General features: G+C 46.3%; 1 protein-coding gene across 1 annotated transcript in view; it reads left to right on the top strand.

Moving 5' to 3' along the window:
* The window catches only part of CCDC93 (CCC complex scaffolding subunit CCDC93), a 118,171-nt gene extending 110,104 nt beyond the window's left edge, over window positions 1-8,067 (top strand). The window contains exons 21-23 of the mRNA XM_073563824.1: window positions 7,553-7,637; window positions 7,715-7,828; window positions 7,921-8,067. Of these exons, the coding sequence (XP_073419925.1) occupies window positions 7,553-7,637; window positions 7,715-7,828; window positions 7,921-7,965 (244 nt within the window). The 3' untranslated portion in view covers window positions 7,966-8,067. The remainder of the gene's footprint in view (window positions 1-7,552; window positions 7,638-7,714; window positions 7,829-7,920) is intronic.
* Window positions 8,068-21,207: the final 13,140 nt, after the last annotated feature.

Below are 21,207 nucleotides of genomic sequence, written 5' to 3'. Positions count from 1 at the left end.
TATACCCATCACACATGCTCCATCCCATGGTCCCATGCCCATATACCGATCACACATCCTCCATCCCATAGTCCTGTGCCCATACACCCATCATACATATCCTCCATCCCATAGTCCTGTGCCCATATACCCATCATACATATCCTCCATCCCATAGTCCCGTGCCCATATACCCATCATACATATCCTCCATCCCATAGTCCTGTGCCCATATACCCATCATACATATCCTCCATCCCATAGTCCCGTGCCCATATACCCATCTTACACATCCTCCATCCCATAGTCCCGTGCCCATATACCCATCATACACATCCTACATCCCATAGTCCTGTGCCCATATACCCATCATACATATCCTCCATCCCATAGTCCTGTGCCCATATACCCATCATACATATCCTCCATCCCATAGTCCAGTGCCCATATACCCATCATACATATCCTCCATCCCATAGTCCTGTGCCCATATACCCATCATACACATCCTCCATCCCATAGTCCTGTGCCCATATACCCATCATACATATCCTCCATCCCATAGTCCTGTGCCCATATACCCATCATACATATCCTCCATCCCATAGTCCTGTGCCCATATACCCATCATACATATCCTCCATCCCATAGTCCTGTGCCCATATACCCATCATACATATCCTCCATCCCATAGTCCTGTGCCCATATACCCATCATACATATCCTCCATCCCATAGTCCTGTGCCCATATACCCATCATACAAATATCCTCCATCCCATAGTCCTGTGCCCATATACCCATCATACATATTCTCCATCCCATAGTCCCGTGCCCATATACCCATCATACATATCATCCATCCCATAGTCCCGTGCCCATACACCCATCATACATATCCTCCATCCCATAGTCCCGTGCCCATACACCCATCATACATATCCTCCATCCCATAGTCCCGTGCCCATATACCCATCATACATATCCTCCATCCCATAGTCCCGTGCCCATATACTCATCATACATATCCTCCATCCCATAGTCCCGTGCCCATACACCCATCATACATATTCTCCATCCCATAGTCCCGTGCCCATATACCCATCATACATATCCTCCATCCCATAGTCCCGTGCCCATATACCCATCATACATATCCTCCATCCCATAGTCCTGTGCCCATATACCCATCATACACATCCTCCATCCCATAGTCCCGTGCCCATATACCCATCATACATATCCTCCATCCCATAGTCCTGTGCCCATATACCCATCATACATATCCTCCATCCCATAGTCCTGTGCCCATATACCCATCATACACATCCTCCATCCCATAGTCCTGTGCCCATATACCCATCATACATATCCTCCATCCCATAGTCCCGTGCCCATATACCCATCATACATATCCTCCATCCCATAGTCCCGTGCCCATATACTCATCATACATATCCTCCATCCCATAGTCCAGTGCCCATACACCCATCATACATATCCTCCATCCCATAGTCCCGTGCCCATATACTCATCATACACATCCTCCATCCCATAGTCCCGTGCCCATATACCCATCATACACATCCTCCATCCCATAGTCCTGTGCCCATATACCCATCATACATATCCTCCATCCCATAGTCCTGTGCCCATATACCCATCATACAAATATCCTCCATCCCATAGTCCTGTGCCCATATACCCATCATACAAATATCCTCCATCCCATAGTCCTGTGCCCATATACCCATCATACATATTCTCCATCCCATAGTCCCGTGCCCATATACCCATCATACATATCATCCATCCCATAGTCCCATGCCCATACACCCATCATACATATCCTCCATCCCATAGTCCCGTGCCCATACACCCATCATACATATCCTCCATCCCATAGTCCCGTGCCCATATACCCATCATACATATCCTCCATCCCATAGTCCCGTGCCCATATACTCATCATACATATCCTCCATCCCATAGTCCCGTGCCCATACACCCATCATACATATCCTCCATCCCATAGTCCCGTGCCCATATACCCATCATACATATCCTCCATCCCATAGTCCCGTGCCCATATACCCATCATACATATCCTCCATCCCATAGTCCTGTGCCCATATACCCATCATACACATCCTCCATCCCATAGTCCAGTGCCCATACACCCATCATACATATCCTCCATCCCATAGTCCCGTGCCCATATACCCATCATACATATCCTCCATCCCATATTCCCGTGCCCATATACCCATCATACATATCCTCCATCCCATAGTCCTGTGCCCATATACCCATCATACACATCCTCCATCCCATAGTCCAGTGCCCATACACCCATCATACATATCCTCCATCCCATAGTCCCGTGCCCATATACCCATCATACATATCCTCCATCCCATATTCCCGTGCCCATATACCCATCATACATATCCTCCATCCCATAGTCCCGTGCCCATATACCCATCATACATATCCTCCATCCCATAGTCCTGTGCCCATATACCCATCATACACATCCTCCATCCCATAGTCCAGTGCCCATACACCCATCATACACATCCTCCATCCCATAGTCCCGTGCCCATATACCCATCATACATATCCTCCATCCCATATTCCCGTGCCCATATACCCATCATACATATCCTCCATCCCATAGTCCTGTGCCCATATACCCATCATACATATCCTCCATCCCATAGTCCCAAATTTTGTGGCTGTAGCTGCGACGGTGCGGATGCCTATCCCGGACATACATACATACATACATACACACTTTGAGCTTTATATGTTAGATAGTTTTTATTGTGTAAAAGTGCCAAAACTTTAAAAAAAAAAGATATCTATGGTATCGTTGTAATTGCTCTGACTCAAAAAATACAACTGCCTTATCAATTTAGTACACTGCATACAAAAAAAAAGTTCTTGAATTGCTTCTTTTGTTCATTCTGCCTCCCGAAAATCAGACTAGAAAGCGATCGCAGGCAGAGATATGTAACGCCCGACACTATATCCAGGATGAGTAAACCGTGGATACAATGGCAGAAGCACGCCACACGTTCCTCCTATTGTAGAGGGTGGTCACCATTGTACATCATCACTGAGGTGGTCGGTGTACGCGGTCACAAGAGACCTGGCAGGTAGATCTATTTTTATAGATGCATTTATAGATATGGTGCCTTATCTGCTACTGAATATTTACAACCCACCACCAGGCAAAATGGACGTGCTCCAGCCGGCAGTAATCTTGGTATCACAGTGTCCTGATGCTGCAATGTCATGTACGGGAGACTTCCATATGGTTCTCCGTTTGGCTAGACGGAGCGCTGCACATCGATGGCCTGTATTCAGGACACCACTGCCTTCCATACTTGTATAATGGAGATGGGCTGGGTGATCTGTGGAGGCACCAACATCCACCCAAGAAAGCGTCTTCCTGTTATTCACCGGCTGCTCGATGTTGGTCTAGAATACATCATGTATTTGGGAATAATGCTGAATTTTCAGATGTGAGTAAAATTGATTATGTCCCTAGAGCTGTATCAGACCATGCTCCATTGGTGGTCTGCCTTCATCTAGGGGGCCCTAAGAGGTTCCGCAACCATCCCAGGAGCATGGTGGAATAATAGATCAGTTGGAGGCTTTTATGGCAGATCATGGTGACGTCTCTGATAGATGGGTGGTGTGGGATACACGTGAAGCATATCTGAGGGGATGTGTCAGGTCCACAGCTTCATATATCAAAAGGGAGTCCTGTATTGGGGAACAGAAGCTTGTGAGGAGTGTAAGTCGCTGGGGGCCGAGTATGTGAACAACCCCTCTGATAATTGGCTTGGGAAGGGAATACCTGACGCACTTACAGGAAAAGGCACAGAGAAAACTTTTTTTTACTAAGCAGACTTACTTTGAGCAAGGTAACAATCGAGTAAATTTCAGGCATACATGGTCCAACAAAATCAAATGTGCCCATCAATTTTGGCCATTAATACAATGGAGGGCAGCCCGTTAATACTGTAGAGAGCTGTATGGCTCCCGATTAACCCACACCGTGGAGGAAATTGATGAATATTTAAACCAGATTGGATTCCCGAAGCTCTTGTGAGGATCAGGCATTCCTGGATTGGGATATCACCTTGGAACAAATTCGTGAAGCAGCCATGTCTCTAATGGGAAGGCCCACAGAACTATACATGGATCAGATGGGCCCGCTTCTTTTGAAACCCTCTGTGAAGCACTTCCACGGCACTCGCTTCCTCAATCCTTCTATGATGCCGCTATAGCGGTAATCCCTACGCCAAACAGCTGAGGAGTGCGGCTCTTACCGCCTCATAGCCTTAATACGGATTACAAAATACTTACGAAACTTATAGCTAATAGGTTGAAAACAGTAATATTGAGCATTATACATGAGGGTCAGTCCGGCTTTGTGCCAGGAAGGTCCACCTCCTCTAATATTAGAAGAGTTCAAGTTTCACCTCCCATAGGCCATAAGTATGGGGAGCCTTGGGTAATAGCTTCTTTAGATACAGCTAAAGCCTTTGATTCTTTGGAGTGGAAACTTCTACAGTGTGTACTTCTGAAATTTGGATTCTCTGATAAATTTTGTTGGATTACTTTACTGCATGCCGAGAGGGAATATCCTTGTAAATGGAATACTGTCGGGATACTAGAGCCAGACAAGGCTGCCCTCTGTCCCCGATGCTCTTCGCTCTAGCAGTAGAGCCCATCGACCTTAAAATTAGACCGGACCTTGTGGTAGAGGGTATTAACATAAATTCTAGAACTGATAAAGTGGGATTATTTGCTGATGACCTGGTGCTTGTCCTAAATGAAGTAGAACAATCCCTTCCCAGAGCAGTGGCCCTTATTAACTGTTTTGGGGAACTATCAGGTCTCAAAATTAATTAGGGCAGATCTGTGGTTATGCCACTTACAGATAATATAGCTGAGCCGGTGGTCTTTGGATTGCAAGTAGTACAGCAATTAATCGAAACCCAATTAGGGACCTTGTGGCTCATGTATACCCCCTAGGTGATATGATGAAGGAAAAGTTTGAGCATTGGTCTCCACTTCCCCCATCTGGGGCGGGCAAAATTAACTTAATCAAAATGATAATTCTTCCAAAATGCTTCTATGTGTTGGAACATTCATCAATTAGAAAGATGCATGGTGTGATGGCGACCTTTCTATGGGGTTCATTAAGTATTGGATCCCTGCAGAGGCCCACAAATCAGGGTGGTACGCGGTCCCTGACCGGTTTTTGTATTATTTAGCTGCACAGATGCGTTATTTGAAATACTGGATAAAGGGTGACGGGCTCACTAATGCTGACGCTCATCTTCTACATTTATTGGGTGGGAATCCACCATGGGCAATATTCGAAGGACCCTACAGACCACCACAGGGTTTATTGTGTGCATCACAGTTTGGTGATAAGTTTACTCTCTCGCCGCACCTGTGTCTTGAAATTTACTGACCAAGTGAGAGAGACTCAAATATGGGATAGTCCCGAATTTCCACACCTCAGAAATCTACAGGACCCAATTTTCTGGAAGAGATACGGAATAACACTTAATCAGATTTTTGAAAATGAGATTTTACTATCATTTGAACAAATTGATATAAAGTTTGGGACCCCCACAGGGATTCTTACAGATTCTTGCAGACGAGACACGCTATGGTGCGCCAGTTTCCATGTCCTAGAATGCGAATATCCCGATATCCATTGACAGGAGTGTTATCGACTCGGGGGCCCACAGGCGTGATCTCCCTGTATACTGTTCTACTGAACTCCAGAGCTGCTTCTACTCCATTTGCTGTAGAGAGTTAATTGCGGCAATTAATTCCATCTGTCTCTGATGATCAGTGGAATGACGCCCTAGAGGCACATACAGTGGTGTCGCCAGCCGCGAATAACAGATTCAGCTGTATATCCTACATCAGTCTTACCTGACTGCGATCCGATTACATAGACTGGGCAGACTAACTTCTGATGAATGACATGGGTGTGGGGTTAGGTGTAGATGGCGCAGGCATCTGTGACTCTGGTCTCCCCAGGCAGAGGGAAGGAGCACAGTCTCAGGCCGTTAAGTGTGTCCCTGCATCCTTGTGGAGCTTGGCGGCTTGCTGACAGACATTGTGTGCCCTGATGGCGCTAGATAGGTGCGCAGGCACCGAATATTATTGGCGGCCACCATCTTGGATCCAGCTGCTTGCCAGCGTAATCGCTGGGATCTTACCTGACAATTTTGGTGCCCCCTGTCTGTCCAGGCCACTCTCCCCTTGTGCTGTCACTTTATTTAGTTGGGTCTCCGGCGTTCCTGTGAGCCTCAGTGAAAATTAGTCGAGGCATGGAGCTAGCATTGCACGTGTCTGCTCTGCTCCACATCCAGCCATGCCGCCCCACAACCCCTATATACGACCCCTATGTATATACAGCACAGAGAACCCTGGCTACTGTATTTCCGAGACATCTGGCTTCTACGCAGCAAGGTAAGACTTTACTCCAGGGAGTGGCCACTGCTTGATCCTTGGGATCTTCTGTTGCAGGCACTGCAGTCCTCCCTTTTGAGTGACTTAGAGCCATTTTGCCTTTCCGCCTCTCCTGTAAGGTGGCTTTTCTTACAGCGAATACTTCCATCAGGTGGGTTTTGGAGCTTGCTGTCCCGTCCTGTTGTGCTAGTCTGGGACAAGTTCTGTCCTTTATTTCTAAGGTGGTCTCGGTTTTCCATCTCAACGAGGACTTTTTCTCTAACGATCCTTCTCCCTCTCATCCTACTTGACAGCTGGATGTTTAGAGCCGTGTGGCACAGCTTGTCAGCCACCACTCCAATCAGACTTTCGGATTCCTAGTTTGTCATTCTAGAAGCCTCTCGCAAAGACCTGGCTGTCTCTGAGGCGGCCATTGCTCTCCGGATTCCATCTGCCATTATTGAAGCATTTAGGGCGACAGTCAGACTTCCTCCATTGAAGGTTAATGTGCACCATACGCGGGCTCTGTGGGCCGTCTGTCACCTGTTCTGCTACTTGGTCATCAGTTCGTACCTTTTTCTAAGTGTGATAGGATACATTCTTTGCTTTCGCAGATGCTGGTTTTGGTAGAATGGTCCTGTAGGCAGTCATCGCCCAGGCAGCAGCTTAAGTGGGAAGACTACCCCACTCCAGGAGCAACTCTGGGACGTCCCATGGTTACTGTGACCCCATTCAAGATTCCGAGAAATGAAGATGTTTGATCCTCAGTGTAAAATGTCTTTCTCACCGTCTTCAGTGAGGGACGCTGCGCCCACCCTCGGTTGCTTGGTTGAATGTGTAATTCAGTTGTTTTTCTTTCAGGCCGGTTTTGCTTTTGTTCTTTTTGCTTCTCTTACCACTTTTTCTCTGAGGAGGCCTGGAGCTAGCAGGCAAGGAGTAGTCTGCTGTGGAGGAGACAACTTTTTTTTTGGGGTGGTAAAATGTTCGTGTCTGCAGACTAACCCTTGGTTCCTGTGTCCCCCAATGAATACTACAGGAAAGAAATTTTACTGTGAGTCTCAAAGCTGTTCATTTTCTTCTTAGGGCGATGGCCTCCTCTGGCACCCGGGAGCAGTTCCTCCGTCAGATGGAGCAGATTGTGGACGGGATCAGACATAACAGGAATAAGGCAGGAGAACATGTGGGGGAGTGGTGTGGAGGGTCAGACACCCAGTGAGGAGGACTCCTCAATATGATGTTTTCCAGATGGAGAAGAAGAAGCAGGAAAACAAAATGAGGCGTGATCAGCTGAACGACGAGTATCTGGAGATGCTGGAGAAGCAGCGCTTGTACTTCAAGACTGTGAAAGAGTTCAGAGAGGTGAGAGGCCCGAAGCCGAGAACAGCAGCTACCAGACTAAACCCGTGCCGTGATTTCTCCTCTGCTCACAAATTAATTTCTTCTGTTTTTAGGAATGTCGCAGGAATGAGGTGCTGCTGAGTGATCGCACCTCCTAATAATCATCCTCCGTCCCGGGATCATCCACCACACATTAAGATGACTGTACATATAATGTAATGGTCAGGTCCCATCACCCGCTAATAAAGCTCTGCCATGTCCTCCTGTCCCAGCGTGTGCTGTGTCACCTGAGGGGAAAACACCATCATGTGGCCCCTGCCTGGTCTGTGACCTGGAGCAAGGAGCAGATATTGGGATAGATGGGGACCGATGGATAGATGTATAGATAGACGTGGGATGGCGGCAGCTGCACAGGTCAGCAATTACCATGACAGACATTGAAACTGAGCCGTGCAGGGCAGGATGTAGCTGTGGGGCTGGCCTTCACGCTCACTATGCATGGTCGTGTTCTGACACCTGCATTTCCCCAGTAATGACCGCAGCAGGCTTCTGTGGTTGGTCACGCGGTGCCATGCTGAATTTTTGCCCGCAGGAGGCCCAGCAGATAAGTGGGACTCTGTTCCTGCTGACGGTGCTCTTAATCTGGCCATCCTCCTTATTCCCAGGAGGGTGGCGGTGTTCTTGTTAAGTCCTGCAGCTTTTCCTTTCATACACCCAGAGCTTATTCTTTACTCTGTACCTCTCCTTCATAAAAGGAATCTGTCAGCAGGTTTTTTTTTTTAACCACCTCTCAGAACAGCTGCATGATGTAGGGGCAGTGACCCTGGGATGTCACTGGGATTCTTGCTACAGTTTTATTAGCAGGAGATTATTACTAGAGGATTAGTAAACATGCCATATAGCTGTTTGTCCCGCTCTCACCACCCATTGGCATCTTCTTGGCTGTGTACAGTATACTCATCAGTGCCATTATACACAGAAAGCTGCCAATGAATCAGTGGGGGTGGGGTTATATGGAGAAAGCTGCCCACCAATCTGGAGTGGGTGGGGTTATATGGAGACAGCTGCCCACCAATCTGGAATGGGTGGGGTTATATGGAGACAGCTGCCCACCAATCAGTGGAGTGGGTGGGGTTATATGGAGAAAGCTGCCCACCAATCTGGAGTGGGTGGGGTTATATGGAGACAGCTGCCCACCAATCAGTGGAGTGAGTGGGGTTATATGCAGAAAGCTGCCCACCAATCAGTGGAGTGGGTGGGGTTATATGGAGACAGCTGCCCACCAATCAGTGGAGTGGGTGGGGTTATATGGAGACAGCTGCCCACCAATCAGTGGAGTGGGTGGGGTTATATGGAGACAGCTGCCCACCAATCAGTGGAGTGGGTGGGGTCATACAGAGAAGGCTGGCCACCAATCATTGGAGTGACACATTGCTGGAACCACCATGACATTGCGCTAGTCTCAGGTGGGGGAGCTAAAACCTAGTGACGGATTCCCTGTAATGGCAGAATTAAGCCTTCAGTGTACTGTCATGTGATTCGCGCGGTTCTGCTGTCTCCCCTCCTGGTTTCTGGCAGGGCAGCACCGCTCCTTGAGTGACGGTTCTTGTGAGCAGCAGAACGGCCGTACGCTCAGTACCAGTATCGTACTGTGACACAAGTCCATAGAGTTTAGCCAGTAGCTGAACACGTTAAACCTTTTCACTCCAGACAAGTGTTACCCAAACTCCAGTCCTCACGGCCCCCAACAGGTCCTGGATTTAGGGTTTCCATATTATTGCACAGGCCTAGGTGTAAAAAGAGGATTGGACAGTATCGTTCCTCCATATATTAGAACATTGCAATAAGATCACAATATGTCTTCATTATTCCAAAATGCGATGACCCCCAGTCTGATCATCGGCTCCTGCAGTCCCCATTCCCTTAATACTCACTTACTTCCCAGGACGAAGCTAAGGCGAAACGCGCGTCGGGGACCGCGGTATCTCAGGTCATATGTGCTCTTTAATTAAGGGGGCTTATTAGCATTTCTATGGGGACTTATATGCTATGCACACTCTGTGTCATTCTTTGTACCCATGTCCGTGATATGACTATGTGGGTATATACTACTTTATGCTATCTGGCATTCTAATTGCCTAAAACAGCGCATTTACAATCATTGAATATTCTGGCCTATTCTTTTTGCACGTTTACTTAATGTTACAGCTGTGACAGCAGACTTACATTTTGCACTATTAGCACTTTTTTAGGACTGGGTTGTCCAAATTATAGCAGTGTTATATTATAATAGTATATGTGTCTATGCAGTGTCATAGCGGTGACAGGGGGTGAATACATATATCATTACCTCTCTGTTAGGACATGAATTTTTGTCCAAATTATTATAGTAATGTCGTGCACTCAACTTGGCCAGATTAATGCATTAGCTGCTAAGAGCTCTTTTTTGCCATTTGGGTCATATATATTGGGTGGTGGCCATGTCACTGCCATGGATGCCTACAGCTCTTTTTCTTGATAGTAATATTACTATAGCATCTTACAATCTAGTCGCCTAAGAACGCACATACGTTATATACTTCTTATACCTCTTATTGATACACTTGGTTATGGTATCTTCGACATCGGATTATTAGGTATATCATTTTTTGTGTATCTGTACACGCTTAGCACATTTGTACCAGTGATATCCACCGATATATCCATCTCTTTTTATGTCAATTTTTTATGTCTATTTTTGTTATACGTCATTCAATAAAGTAAATTACATTTTATGGCATTATGCTTCCTTGATCTTTTTGGTATATACAGTAGTTGGGGAGTGCCATGTATTTTCAGGCCCGAATTGTGGATATTTGTACCCTTAATAACTTGGTTGCTCCTCTCTATTTCCTTCTTAGAATACTGGGTACAATTTTGGACTCCAAAGGATAAGTGTGGCCGCAGTAGTGAGTTGTATAGAGGAAAGCTGTGTTCTTGTCATCAACGTCCCTGCCTAACTCTGCATCCCATTATTTTATTGTCCTTGGCAACAGCTGCCTGACACTGATCACCACAGTGGCGTTTACCATCCACCATGCACCCAGGTCTTTTTCAGTGATTGTTTTACCCAGTGTTTCAGCATTTAGTACATAATTATACATTTTACTTCCTTTACTCAGTAAATTACCTTACATATCTCCATTATGCTTCACTTTCCATTTCTAAGCCCAAACCTATATGAATCCTTCTGAAACATAAATTCTCCTCCTCTTTGTTGGTTACTCTGCACAGTTTAGTATCATCTGCAGATACTATAATTCTCCTCTGTGTTGGTTACTCTGCACAGTTTAGTATCATCTGCAGATACTATAATTCTCACCTGTGTTGGTTACTCTGCACAGTTTAGTATCATCTGCAGATACTATAATTCTCACCTGTGTTGGTTACTCTGCACAGTTTAGTATCATCTGCAGATACTATAATTCTCCTCTGTGTTGGTTACTCTGCACAGTTTAGTATCATCTGCAGATACTATAATTCTCACCTGTGTTGGTTACTCTGCACAGTTTAGTATCATCTGCAGATACTATAATTCTCCTCTGTGTTGGTTACTCTGCACAGTTTAGTATCATCTGCAGATACTATAATTCTCACCTGTGTTGGTTACTCTGCACAGTTTAGTATCGTCTGCAGACACTATAATTCTCCTCTGTGTTGGTTACTCTGCACAGTTTAGTATCATCTGCAGATACTATAATTCTCACCTGTGTTGGTTACTCTGCACAGTTTAGTATCATCTGCAGATACTATAATTCTCCTGTATTGGTTTCTCTGCACAGTTTAGTATCATCTGCAGATACTATAATTCTCCTGTGTTGGTTACTCTGCACAGTTTAGTATCATCTGCAGATACTATAATTCTCCTCTGTGTTGGTTACTCTGCACAGTTTAGTATCATCTGCAGATACTATAATTCTCACCTGTGTTGGTTACTCTGCACAGTTTAGTATCATCTGCAGATACTATAATTCTCCTGTATTGGTTTCTCTGCACAGTTTAGTATCATCTGCAGATACTATAATTCTCCTGTGTTGGTTACTCTGCACAGTTTAGTATCATCTGCAGATACTATAATTCTCCTCTGTGTTGGTTACTCTGCACAGTTTAGTATCATCTGCAGATACTATAATTCTCACCTGTGTTGGTTACTCTGCACAGTTTAGTATCATCTGCAGACACTATAATTCTCACCTGTGTTGGTTACTCTGCACAGTTTAGTATCATCTGCAGATACTATAATTCTCCTGTATTGGTTTCTCTGCACAGTTTAGTATCATCTGCAGATACTATAATTCTCCTGTGTTGGTTACTCTGCACAGTTTAGTATCATCTGCAGATACTATAATTCTCCTCTGTGTTGGTTACTCTGCACAGTTTAGTATCATCTGCAGATACTATAATTCTCCTGTATTGGTTTCTCTGCACAGTTTAGTATCATCTGCAGATACTATAATTCTCCTGTGTTGGTTACTCTGCACAGTTTAGTATCATCTGCAGATAGTATAATTCTCCTCTGTGTTGGTTACTCTGCACAGTTTAGTATCATCTGCAGATACTATAATTCTCACCTGTGTTGGTTACTCTGCACAGTTTAGTATCCTCTGCAGATACTATAATTCTCTGTGTTGGTTACTCTGCACAGTTTAGTATCATCTGCAGATACTATAATTCTCCTGTGTTGGTTACTCTGCACAGTTTAGTATCGTCTGCAGATACTATAATTCTCCTGTGTTGGTTACTCTGCACAGTTTAGTATTATCTGCAGATATTATAATTCTCTGTGGTGGTTACTCTGCACAGTTTAGTATCATCTGCAGATACTATAATTCTCACCTGTGTTGGTTACTCTGCACAGTTTAGTATCATCTGCAGATACTATAATTCTCCTGTGTTGGTTTCTCTGCACAGTTTAGTATCATCTGCAGATACTATAATTCTCCTGTGTTGGTTTCTCTGCACAGTTTAGTATCTTCTGCAGATACCATAATTCTCCTGTGTTGGTTTCTCTGCACAGTTTAGTATCCTCTGCAGATACTATAATTCTCCTCTGTGTTGGTTACTCTGCACAGTTTAGTATCTTCTGCAGATACTATAATTCTCCTCTGTGTTGGTTACTCTGCACAGTTTAGTATCATCTGCAGATATTATAATTCTCCTGTGTTGGTTTCTCTACACAGTTTACTATCATCTGCAGATACTATAATTCTCCTGTGTTGGTTACTCTACACAGTTTAGTATCTTCTGCAGATACTATAATTCTCCTGTGTTGGTTACTCTACACAGTTTAGTATCTTCTGCAGATACTATAATTCTCCTGTGTTGGTTTCTCTGCACAGTTTAGTATCATCTGCAGATAGTATAATTCTCCTCTGTGTTGGTTACTCTGCACAGTTTAGTATCATCTGCAGATACTATAATTCTCTGTGTTGGTTACTCTGCACAGTTTAGTATCATCTGCAGATACTATAATTCTCCTGTGTTGGTTACTCTGCACAGTTTAGTATCGTCTGCAGATACTATAATTCTCCTCTGTGTTGGTTACGCTGCACAGTTTAGTATCATCTGCAGATACTATAATTCATAGAATCGTAGAGTTGGAAGGGACCTCCTGGGCCATCTGGTCCAACCCCCTGCTCAAAGCAGGATTCGTGAAATCATCCCAGTCAGATGTCTGTCCAGCCTCTGTTTGAAGACTTCCATTGAAGGAGAACTCACCACTTCTCGTGGCAGCCTGTTCCACTCATTGATCACTCTAACTGTCAAAAAGTTTTTTCTAATATCTAATCTGTGTCTCCTCCCAGTTTCATCCCATTGCTTCTAGTCTTTCCTTGTGCAAATGAGAATAAAGTTGATCCTTCTACAATGTGACAGCCCTTTAGATATTTGTAGACAGCTATTAAGTCTCCTCTCAGTCTTCTCTTTTGCAAACTAAACATTCCCAAATCCTGCAACCTTTCCTCAAGACAGGGTTTGCAGACCGGTCACCATTCTGGTCGCTCTTTTCTGAACTTGCTCCAGTTTGTTGATGTCTTTTTTAAAATGTGGTGCCCAAAACTGGACACAATATTCCAGATGAGGTCTGACCAAAGAGGAGTAGAGGGAAATAATGACTTTACGTGATCTAGACTGTATGCTTCTGTTAATACATCCTAGAATTGCATTTGCCTTTTTTGCTGCTGCATCACACTGTTGACTCATATTCAGTCTGTGATCTATTAGTATACCCAAGTCTTTTTCACATGTGCTGTTGCTTAGCCCTATTCCTCCCATTCTATATATGCTTTTTACATTTATATTGCCCAGATGTAGTACTTTGCATTTCTCCCCGTTAAAAACCATTCTGTTAGTTGCTGCCCACTTCTCCAGTTTATTTAAATCTTTTTGAATCCTCTCTCTCTCTTCTCTAGTATTAGCTATCCCTCCTAGCTTTGTGTCATCAGCAAATTTAATCAGTTTACCCTCAATTCCTTCATCTAAATCGTTGATAATGATGTTGAACAATACAGGGCCCAGGACAGAGCCCTGTGGTACCCCACTTGAGACATTCTTCCAACTGGAAGCCGCTGATTGGCCCGATCGACGATTACATCGTTCGCGCCAATTGCAGAGCACAGCCGCGGTGTGACCTGCCTAGGATCGGAGCTGTAAGAGCATGGCCTGGAGCCGCTGATTGATGCGATCGACGATTACATCATTAGCGCCAATCGCAGGGCACAGCCCCAGTGTGACCTGCCTAGGATTGGAGCTGTGAGCTCCGATCCTAGGCCATTGCCTGGCAACATCAGCAGGGCCAGCTCTCATTGATGACATCGATCAAACCAATGACAGGGCACAGCAGCGGTATGACTGCTCTGTGACCGCGCTGCAGGTCCTCACACTAGCTGAGGATTCCTGCAGAGCAGTCACGCTACAGAATCTGCTGCTGTCCTGGGCCTTGTGGTGCCACAGAAGCCTGTGACACCACAATCCCTGCTGAACAAAGAAGACAATACAGAAGAAAGGAGAGACAACTGTGTTTTGATCCCTGCCCCATCTCTCTTCATTCACACTAATCCCAGTCTTCCCCCTCCACCCCCTTTTGTGCGCACATCCAGCAGCCGCCGAGCTTTGATTAGTGACGTAGTTCACTCATCGGAGGTCGAGCCTGCTGTTTTACACTTTTCTTTTCATACATTTTTTTGCTCCATGGTTGTGCGTTTTTTTCTTTTAGCTTTTTCTTTTTAGACAAAAGTTTACGCCAAACACTATTCCCCCCCCCTACAGTTAAAAATAAAGTACTGACAGAATCACCATATTCATCCCACCAGTGCTCTTCAGTGGAGGAGGCATATGCTTTCCTTGCCTCCGACACGGATAGTGAGGATCCCACATTTCTTCCTCAGATTCGTTGTCCTCTTCGGTCCTGCTGAACTGCCACGCAGACCTCCCAGGACAAAGGAGGAAGCAGTGCCCAGCATTGCAGAAGATGAACCAGCGCACCCCATTGTGGACCCCGTATGGACCTCGCCCCCTTAAAATTACGAGCCACTGATTCCTGCTTGTGGCAGAATCAGGAATCAAGTTTGACACCACCGGCCTCACAGACCTAGACTTTTTCTCTGAGGAGTTTGTTAACCTCATGGTGGAGCAAACTAATTTGTACGCTCATCAATTTTTGGCACAAAACCCGGTTCTTCATTTTCTACCTGGTCTCCTGTAGACGCAGTTGAAATGATGAAAAAAAAATTCAAAACAATCATATTAGTCAGAAGTGGCCAGGAACCAGTTTAGAAAACAGTAATAGTTCCCCCACCAAATAGTGAGGACTGACCATAAATCGTGGAGTACTCACAACAACATGCAAATAGAAGGAAAAATTGAGTAACCATAAACCACAAGAAAGTATGAAAAAAGTAAGAACAATCTTTATTTTTTCACATTAAAAGAGAATATCAAACATTCATAAATACATTTGAGGTGAAAATAGGAAAAAGACAGTCCTGATGACAATATTAGACTCAATAATAAGTAACTAGCCCAAAAAAATGTTCCATGCGGTATCAAATACCATAGATGACAGCAAGCAACATGTGCATCCATAAGAGTTAATCTGTTAGTGCCAAGCTCATGCCCAGTACCTAACTGCCAGTCACTCACCCATAGTATCGTTGTGAAGGAGGGGAGACAGCCCACTCGACCCCGACGCGCGTTTTGCCACGGCTTTCTCAAGGGGAGGTGTCTGGCGTCATCTACCCATATTATATACGCGGTGTCCCCGGTGTGGATAATCAAAGCGGCGCATGCCCAGCTGGACCGAGCGCATAGGTGGTAACTAGAGTTGAGCGACTTTGGTCGGATCGGGTTCCGTGAAACTCGAATGAAACAAAATAAGTTTCAGATGAAACTCGTTCGACTAGAGCAAAAAAAAGTTGGAGTTTCGTCCGACTTTTATTTCCCATTGATTTGCATTGGGGTCGGGTTTCGGACGAAACTCCGACTTTGTTTTGCTCTAGTCGGACGAGTTTCATCTGAAACTTATTTTGTTTCATTCGGGTTTCACGAAACCCGATCCGACCAAAGTCGCTCAACTCTAGTGGTAACCTATCCACTCAGACGTCATCAATATGCACGCGACCCATGGCCCGAGCCGCACATGATCAGCGCCATTTTTGTGAAGACTCACTGGAAGCAGCCACAATAAAGATGTTAAATAAAAACACAGTGCCGCCCTAATTCATGTTATATTCTAACTTTGGGATTTAATGTAATATATGAATAATCCTCACAAAATCTCTATTGGCCACAGTATAATAGCCCGGACAGTGTGTGACATATCTGTGTAGGTAACGCGCACATATTCAACGCCATATTTAGGGGGACTTTTAGTTAATCACCATAATGGCAACGTCAAATAGGAGACACTATAACCCCACTAAAAAGAATTACGAGAAGACAAAGGGCTTAGTACATAAAGCTCTCCCTAATAATACCATAGAGAGAGCGCTTAATCACAGATAATACAACTAATGCACAGTGTCATCATAAGACACAAACTTCTATATATACAATAATATTATATATTAAACATCACAGGTGAAAACTTAGGGCATTTTTCATGCGTTTTGACCTCACTTCTGCACGTGGTTTCATGGCCCACTGTCACTCAGATTATAGGTAGGGCCGATTACCTTCTCTGTCATCAGGACTGTCCTTTTCCTATTTTCACCTCAAATAATTTATGAATGTTTGATATTCTCTTTTAATGTGAAAAAATAAAGATTGTTCTTACTTTTTTCATACTTTCTTGTTGTGGTTTATGGTTACTCAATTTTTCCTTCTATTTGCAGTTGAAATGATGCAGTTTTGGGGCCTTGGTCCTTCACATGGGGATCCTGAAGAAGCCAGAACTTCGGTAATGTTGGAGTGTTGATATTTCATATAACACTCCAGTGTTCTGAATGATTGTGGCCCGGACGCGTTTTGAGGCCATCCTCAAATTCCTGCATTATACCAATAATGCACAGTGTCCCCAACGAGATGACCCCAACTTTCACCATCTGTTCAAAGTTCGGACGGTCATCGAACACTTCAACAAAAAGTTTGCTGAAGTGTACGTGCCCCAAAGGGACATCTGCGTGGAGGAGTCCTTAGTTCATTTTAGGCCGTGGTCATACTTGTGGGTACAATGCGAGAAACTCGCACTAGTCTATCGCATCAATACCCGGCACTGCCGCTGGCACTCTGTACCGGAGTGTGCGGCTGCATGTATTTCTATGCAGCTGCACACTCCGGTCCGAGTGTTGATGCGATAGACTAGCGCGAGTTTCTCGCATTGTTGCAAGTCTGACTCCAGAGCCTTAAGGGGAGACTCAGATTCTGAAGCTGTGTGAGAGTCCCTCAGGGTACAGCCACAGGTTTAGAGCTTACGAAGGAAAGGACACCAGGACTGAACCCCTTGAGTGTCCCCCGGTCCTTGGAGCACCCACTGCTGGATAAAGGTGATCACCTCTACACTGATAACTTTTATACCAGCATCCCACTCTACAAATCCCTCTCTGCACAAGGTACGGCAGCCTGCAGTACTGTCTACAAAAATCAGAGAGGCCTCCCGAAAACGCTACTTGGGCAGATGCTCAGAAGGGGTGACAGCAGAGCCCAATGTAGTGGCCACCTGCTGGTCAAGGACAAGAGGGATGTCCTTCTCTTGACCACCATACATGGTGATGGCAGCGCCCCTCAGCACTGTACGAGGTTCCTCTACACAGGTCAGCAAACCAACCTGTGTACTGGGGTACAACAAAAACATGGGGGGCATTGATCTCTCCGATCAACTCCTCCAACCATACAATGCTTTGAGAAAGGCCAAGATGTGGTACAAAAAGCTGTCCGTGCACATAGTACAGATGGCAATGCTCAACGCTTTCCTGCTGTGACGACGTGCAGGCCACACCGATACGTCGTACCTTCAGTTCCAGTAGGTAGTGGTTAAGGCCCTGATGTTTGGCACTCCGGAAGGAGCTCATATCGTACCAGGTCAACATTTCCCAGGGAGGTCCCGCAAACTGGAAAAAAAAGGCAAGTCGCAAAAAAGGTGCCGAGTGTGTTAGAAAACGGGAATACGCAAGGACACCATTTATCAATGCGACACCTGCCCCAAAAAACCTGGCACATCAGGGGCTCTCTAAACGCGACATGGCGTCCGATCTCAATTCCAGGCAATTTTGGTTTGAAAAAGTAAAACGGCGCTCCTTCCATTCTGAGCTCTGCCATGCGCCCAAACAGTAGTTTACCCCCACATATGGGGTATCAGCGTACTCAGGACAAATTGCACAACTTTATCTGTCCATTTTCTCCTCTTACCTTTGTGAAGATAAAAAAAAATGTTGCTAAAAGATAATTTTTGTGACTAAAAATATAAATACTTGAATGTGGTTTTGAGCACCGTGAGGGGTGCAGTTTTTAGAATGGTGTCACTTTTGGGTATTTTCTATCATATAGACCACTCAAAGGGACTTCAAATGTGAGGTGGTCCCTAAAAATAAATGGTGTAAAAATGAGAAATCGCTGGTCAACTTTTAACCCTATAACTTCCTAACAAAAAAAACAATTTGTTTCCAAAATTGTGCTGATGTAAAGTAGACATGTGGGAAATGTTACTTAAGTTTTTTGGTGCCGTATCTCTGTGATTTAAGGGCATAAAATTTCAAGCAAAATTTTCACCAAATTTCCATTTTTCTTTTTTACACAAACACAAGTCATATCAAAGAAATGTTCCCACTAACATGAAGTGCAATATGTGACGAGAAAACACTGTCAGAATCACCGGGATCCATGGAAGCACCAGAGGTATCACCTCATAAAGGGACGGGGGTCAGAACTGTGAGAATTGGCCCGGGCATTAACCTGCAAACCACCGGGGGTAAAGGGGTTAATGGCCTTTCAGTGCGGTGTATCTAGTGACAGACACGTGACGCTTCCGACGCCCCTGTGCCATCTGTCACCAAGCAGGGGACGCAGGAAGGGAATTGCTTGCACCACAAATTTTTAGGGGCTTCATTGCAAAAAGGGGTGAATACATATGCACATGACAATTTTTATCCCATAAATGTGATTTACTGTATCTGTAATTTGCATGTAACCCTTCTCATGTACAGCGCCATGGAACCAATGGGGCTAGAGAAATAACAATTTACTCAGATTTGTCTCACTTCACCAACTTAGACTAGTGCTGATACATCGCACACAAATCGGATTACAAAGACATCTTCACAAAGGTTGTAATGTAGCAAAATAGGTAAAAAGCCAAAGGGGGTGAATACTTTCACAAGCCACTGTAGCAGAGCGGAGACTGTGTGTAGCGCACAAGTGTGGCGATTTCTATGCACGGACCAATGTGGTGACAGTTGTATAAGACCCGGCTGCCCCGGTCCGTCCACCCCTGCAGAACACTGCGTGGTGATGGGGAAATTGCACAGCTCTGCAATACAACAAAATGGCGCCATAGTGCCCGGGTGTGCCCACTGGGCTGTCCAGTCAGCTGCTGGTGGCAGCCGCAGTGCGGGAGGTGTGGGCAGACACTAACCACTGGGTGTGCCCACTGGGCTGTCCAGTCAGCTGCTGGTGGCAGCCGCAGTGCGGGAGGTGTGGGCAGACACTAACCACTGGGTGTGCCCACTGGGCTGTCCAGTCAGCTGCTGGTGGCAGCCGCAGTGCGGGAGGTGTGGGCAGACACTAACCACTGGGTGTGCCCACTGGGCTGTCCAGTCAGCTGCTGGTGGCAGCCGCAGTGCTGGAGGTGTGGGCAGACACTAACCACTGGGTGTGCCCACTGGGCTGTCCAGTCAGCTGCTGGTGGCAGCCGCAGTGCTGGAGGTGTGGGCAGACACTAACCACTGGGTGTGCCCACTGGGCTGTCCAGTCAGCTGCTGGTGGCAGCCGCAGTGCTGGAGGTGTGGGCAGACACTAACCACTGGGTGTGCCCACTGGGCTGTCCAGTCAGCTGCTGGTGGCAGCCGCAGTGCGGGAGGTGTGGGCAGACACTAACCACTGGGTGTGCCCACTGGGCTGTCCAGTCAGCTGCTGGTGGCAGCCGCAGTGCGGGAGGTGTGGGCAGACACTAACCACTGGGTGTGCCCACTGGGCTGTCCAGTCAGCTGCTGGTGGCAGCCGCAGTGCGGGAGGTGTGGGCAGACACTAACCACTGGGTGTGCCCACTGGGCTGTCCAGTCAGCTGCTGGTGGCAGCCGCAGTGCTGGAGGTGTGGGCAGACACTAACCACTGGGTGTGCCCACTGGGCTGTCCAGTCAGCTGCTGGTGGCAGCCGCAGTGCTGGAGGTGTGGGCAGACACTAACCACTGGGTGTGCCCACTGGGCTGTCCAGTCAGCTGCTGGTGGCAGCCGCAGTGCGGGAGGTGTGGGCAGACACTAACCACTGGGTGTGCCCACTGGGCTGTCCAGTCAGCTGCTGGTGGCAGCCGCAGTGCGGGAGGTGTGGGCAGACACTAACCACTGGGTGTGCCCACTGGGCTGTCCAGTCAGCTGCTGGTGGCAGCCGCAGTGCTGGAGGTGTGGGCAGACACTAACCACTGGGTGTGCCCACTGGGCTGTCCAGTCAGCTGCTGGTGGCAGCCGCAGTGCGGGAGGTGTGGGCAGACACTAACCACTGGGTGTGCCCACTGGGCTGTCCAGTCAGCTGCTGGTGGCAGCCGCAGTGCGGGAGGTGTGGGCAGACACTAACCACTGGGTGTGCCCACTGGGCTGTCCAGTCAGCTGCTGGTGGCAGCCGCAGTGCTGGAGGTGTGGGCAGACACTAACCACTGGGTGTGCCCACTGGGCTGTCCAGTGAGCTGCTGGTGGCAGCTGCAGTGCGGGAGGTGTGG

This window comes from Dendrobates tinctorius, unplaced genomic scaffold (assembly GCF_039654945.1).
Source record: "Dendrobates tinctorius isolate UK_male_01 unplaced genomic scaffold, ASM3965494v1 ptg000403l, whole genome shotgun sequence".
Lineage (NCBI taxonomy): Eukaryota > Metazoa > Chordata > Amphibia > Anura > Dendrobatidae > Dendrobates > Dendrobates tinctorius.
Note: the sequence above shows the minus strand (reverse complement) of the source record. Positions and strands in the feature narration are given on the sequence as shown.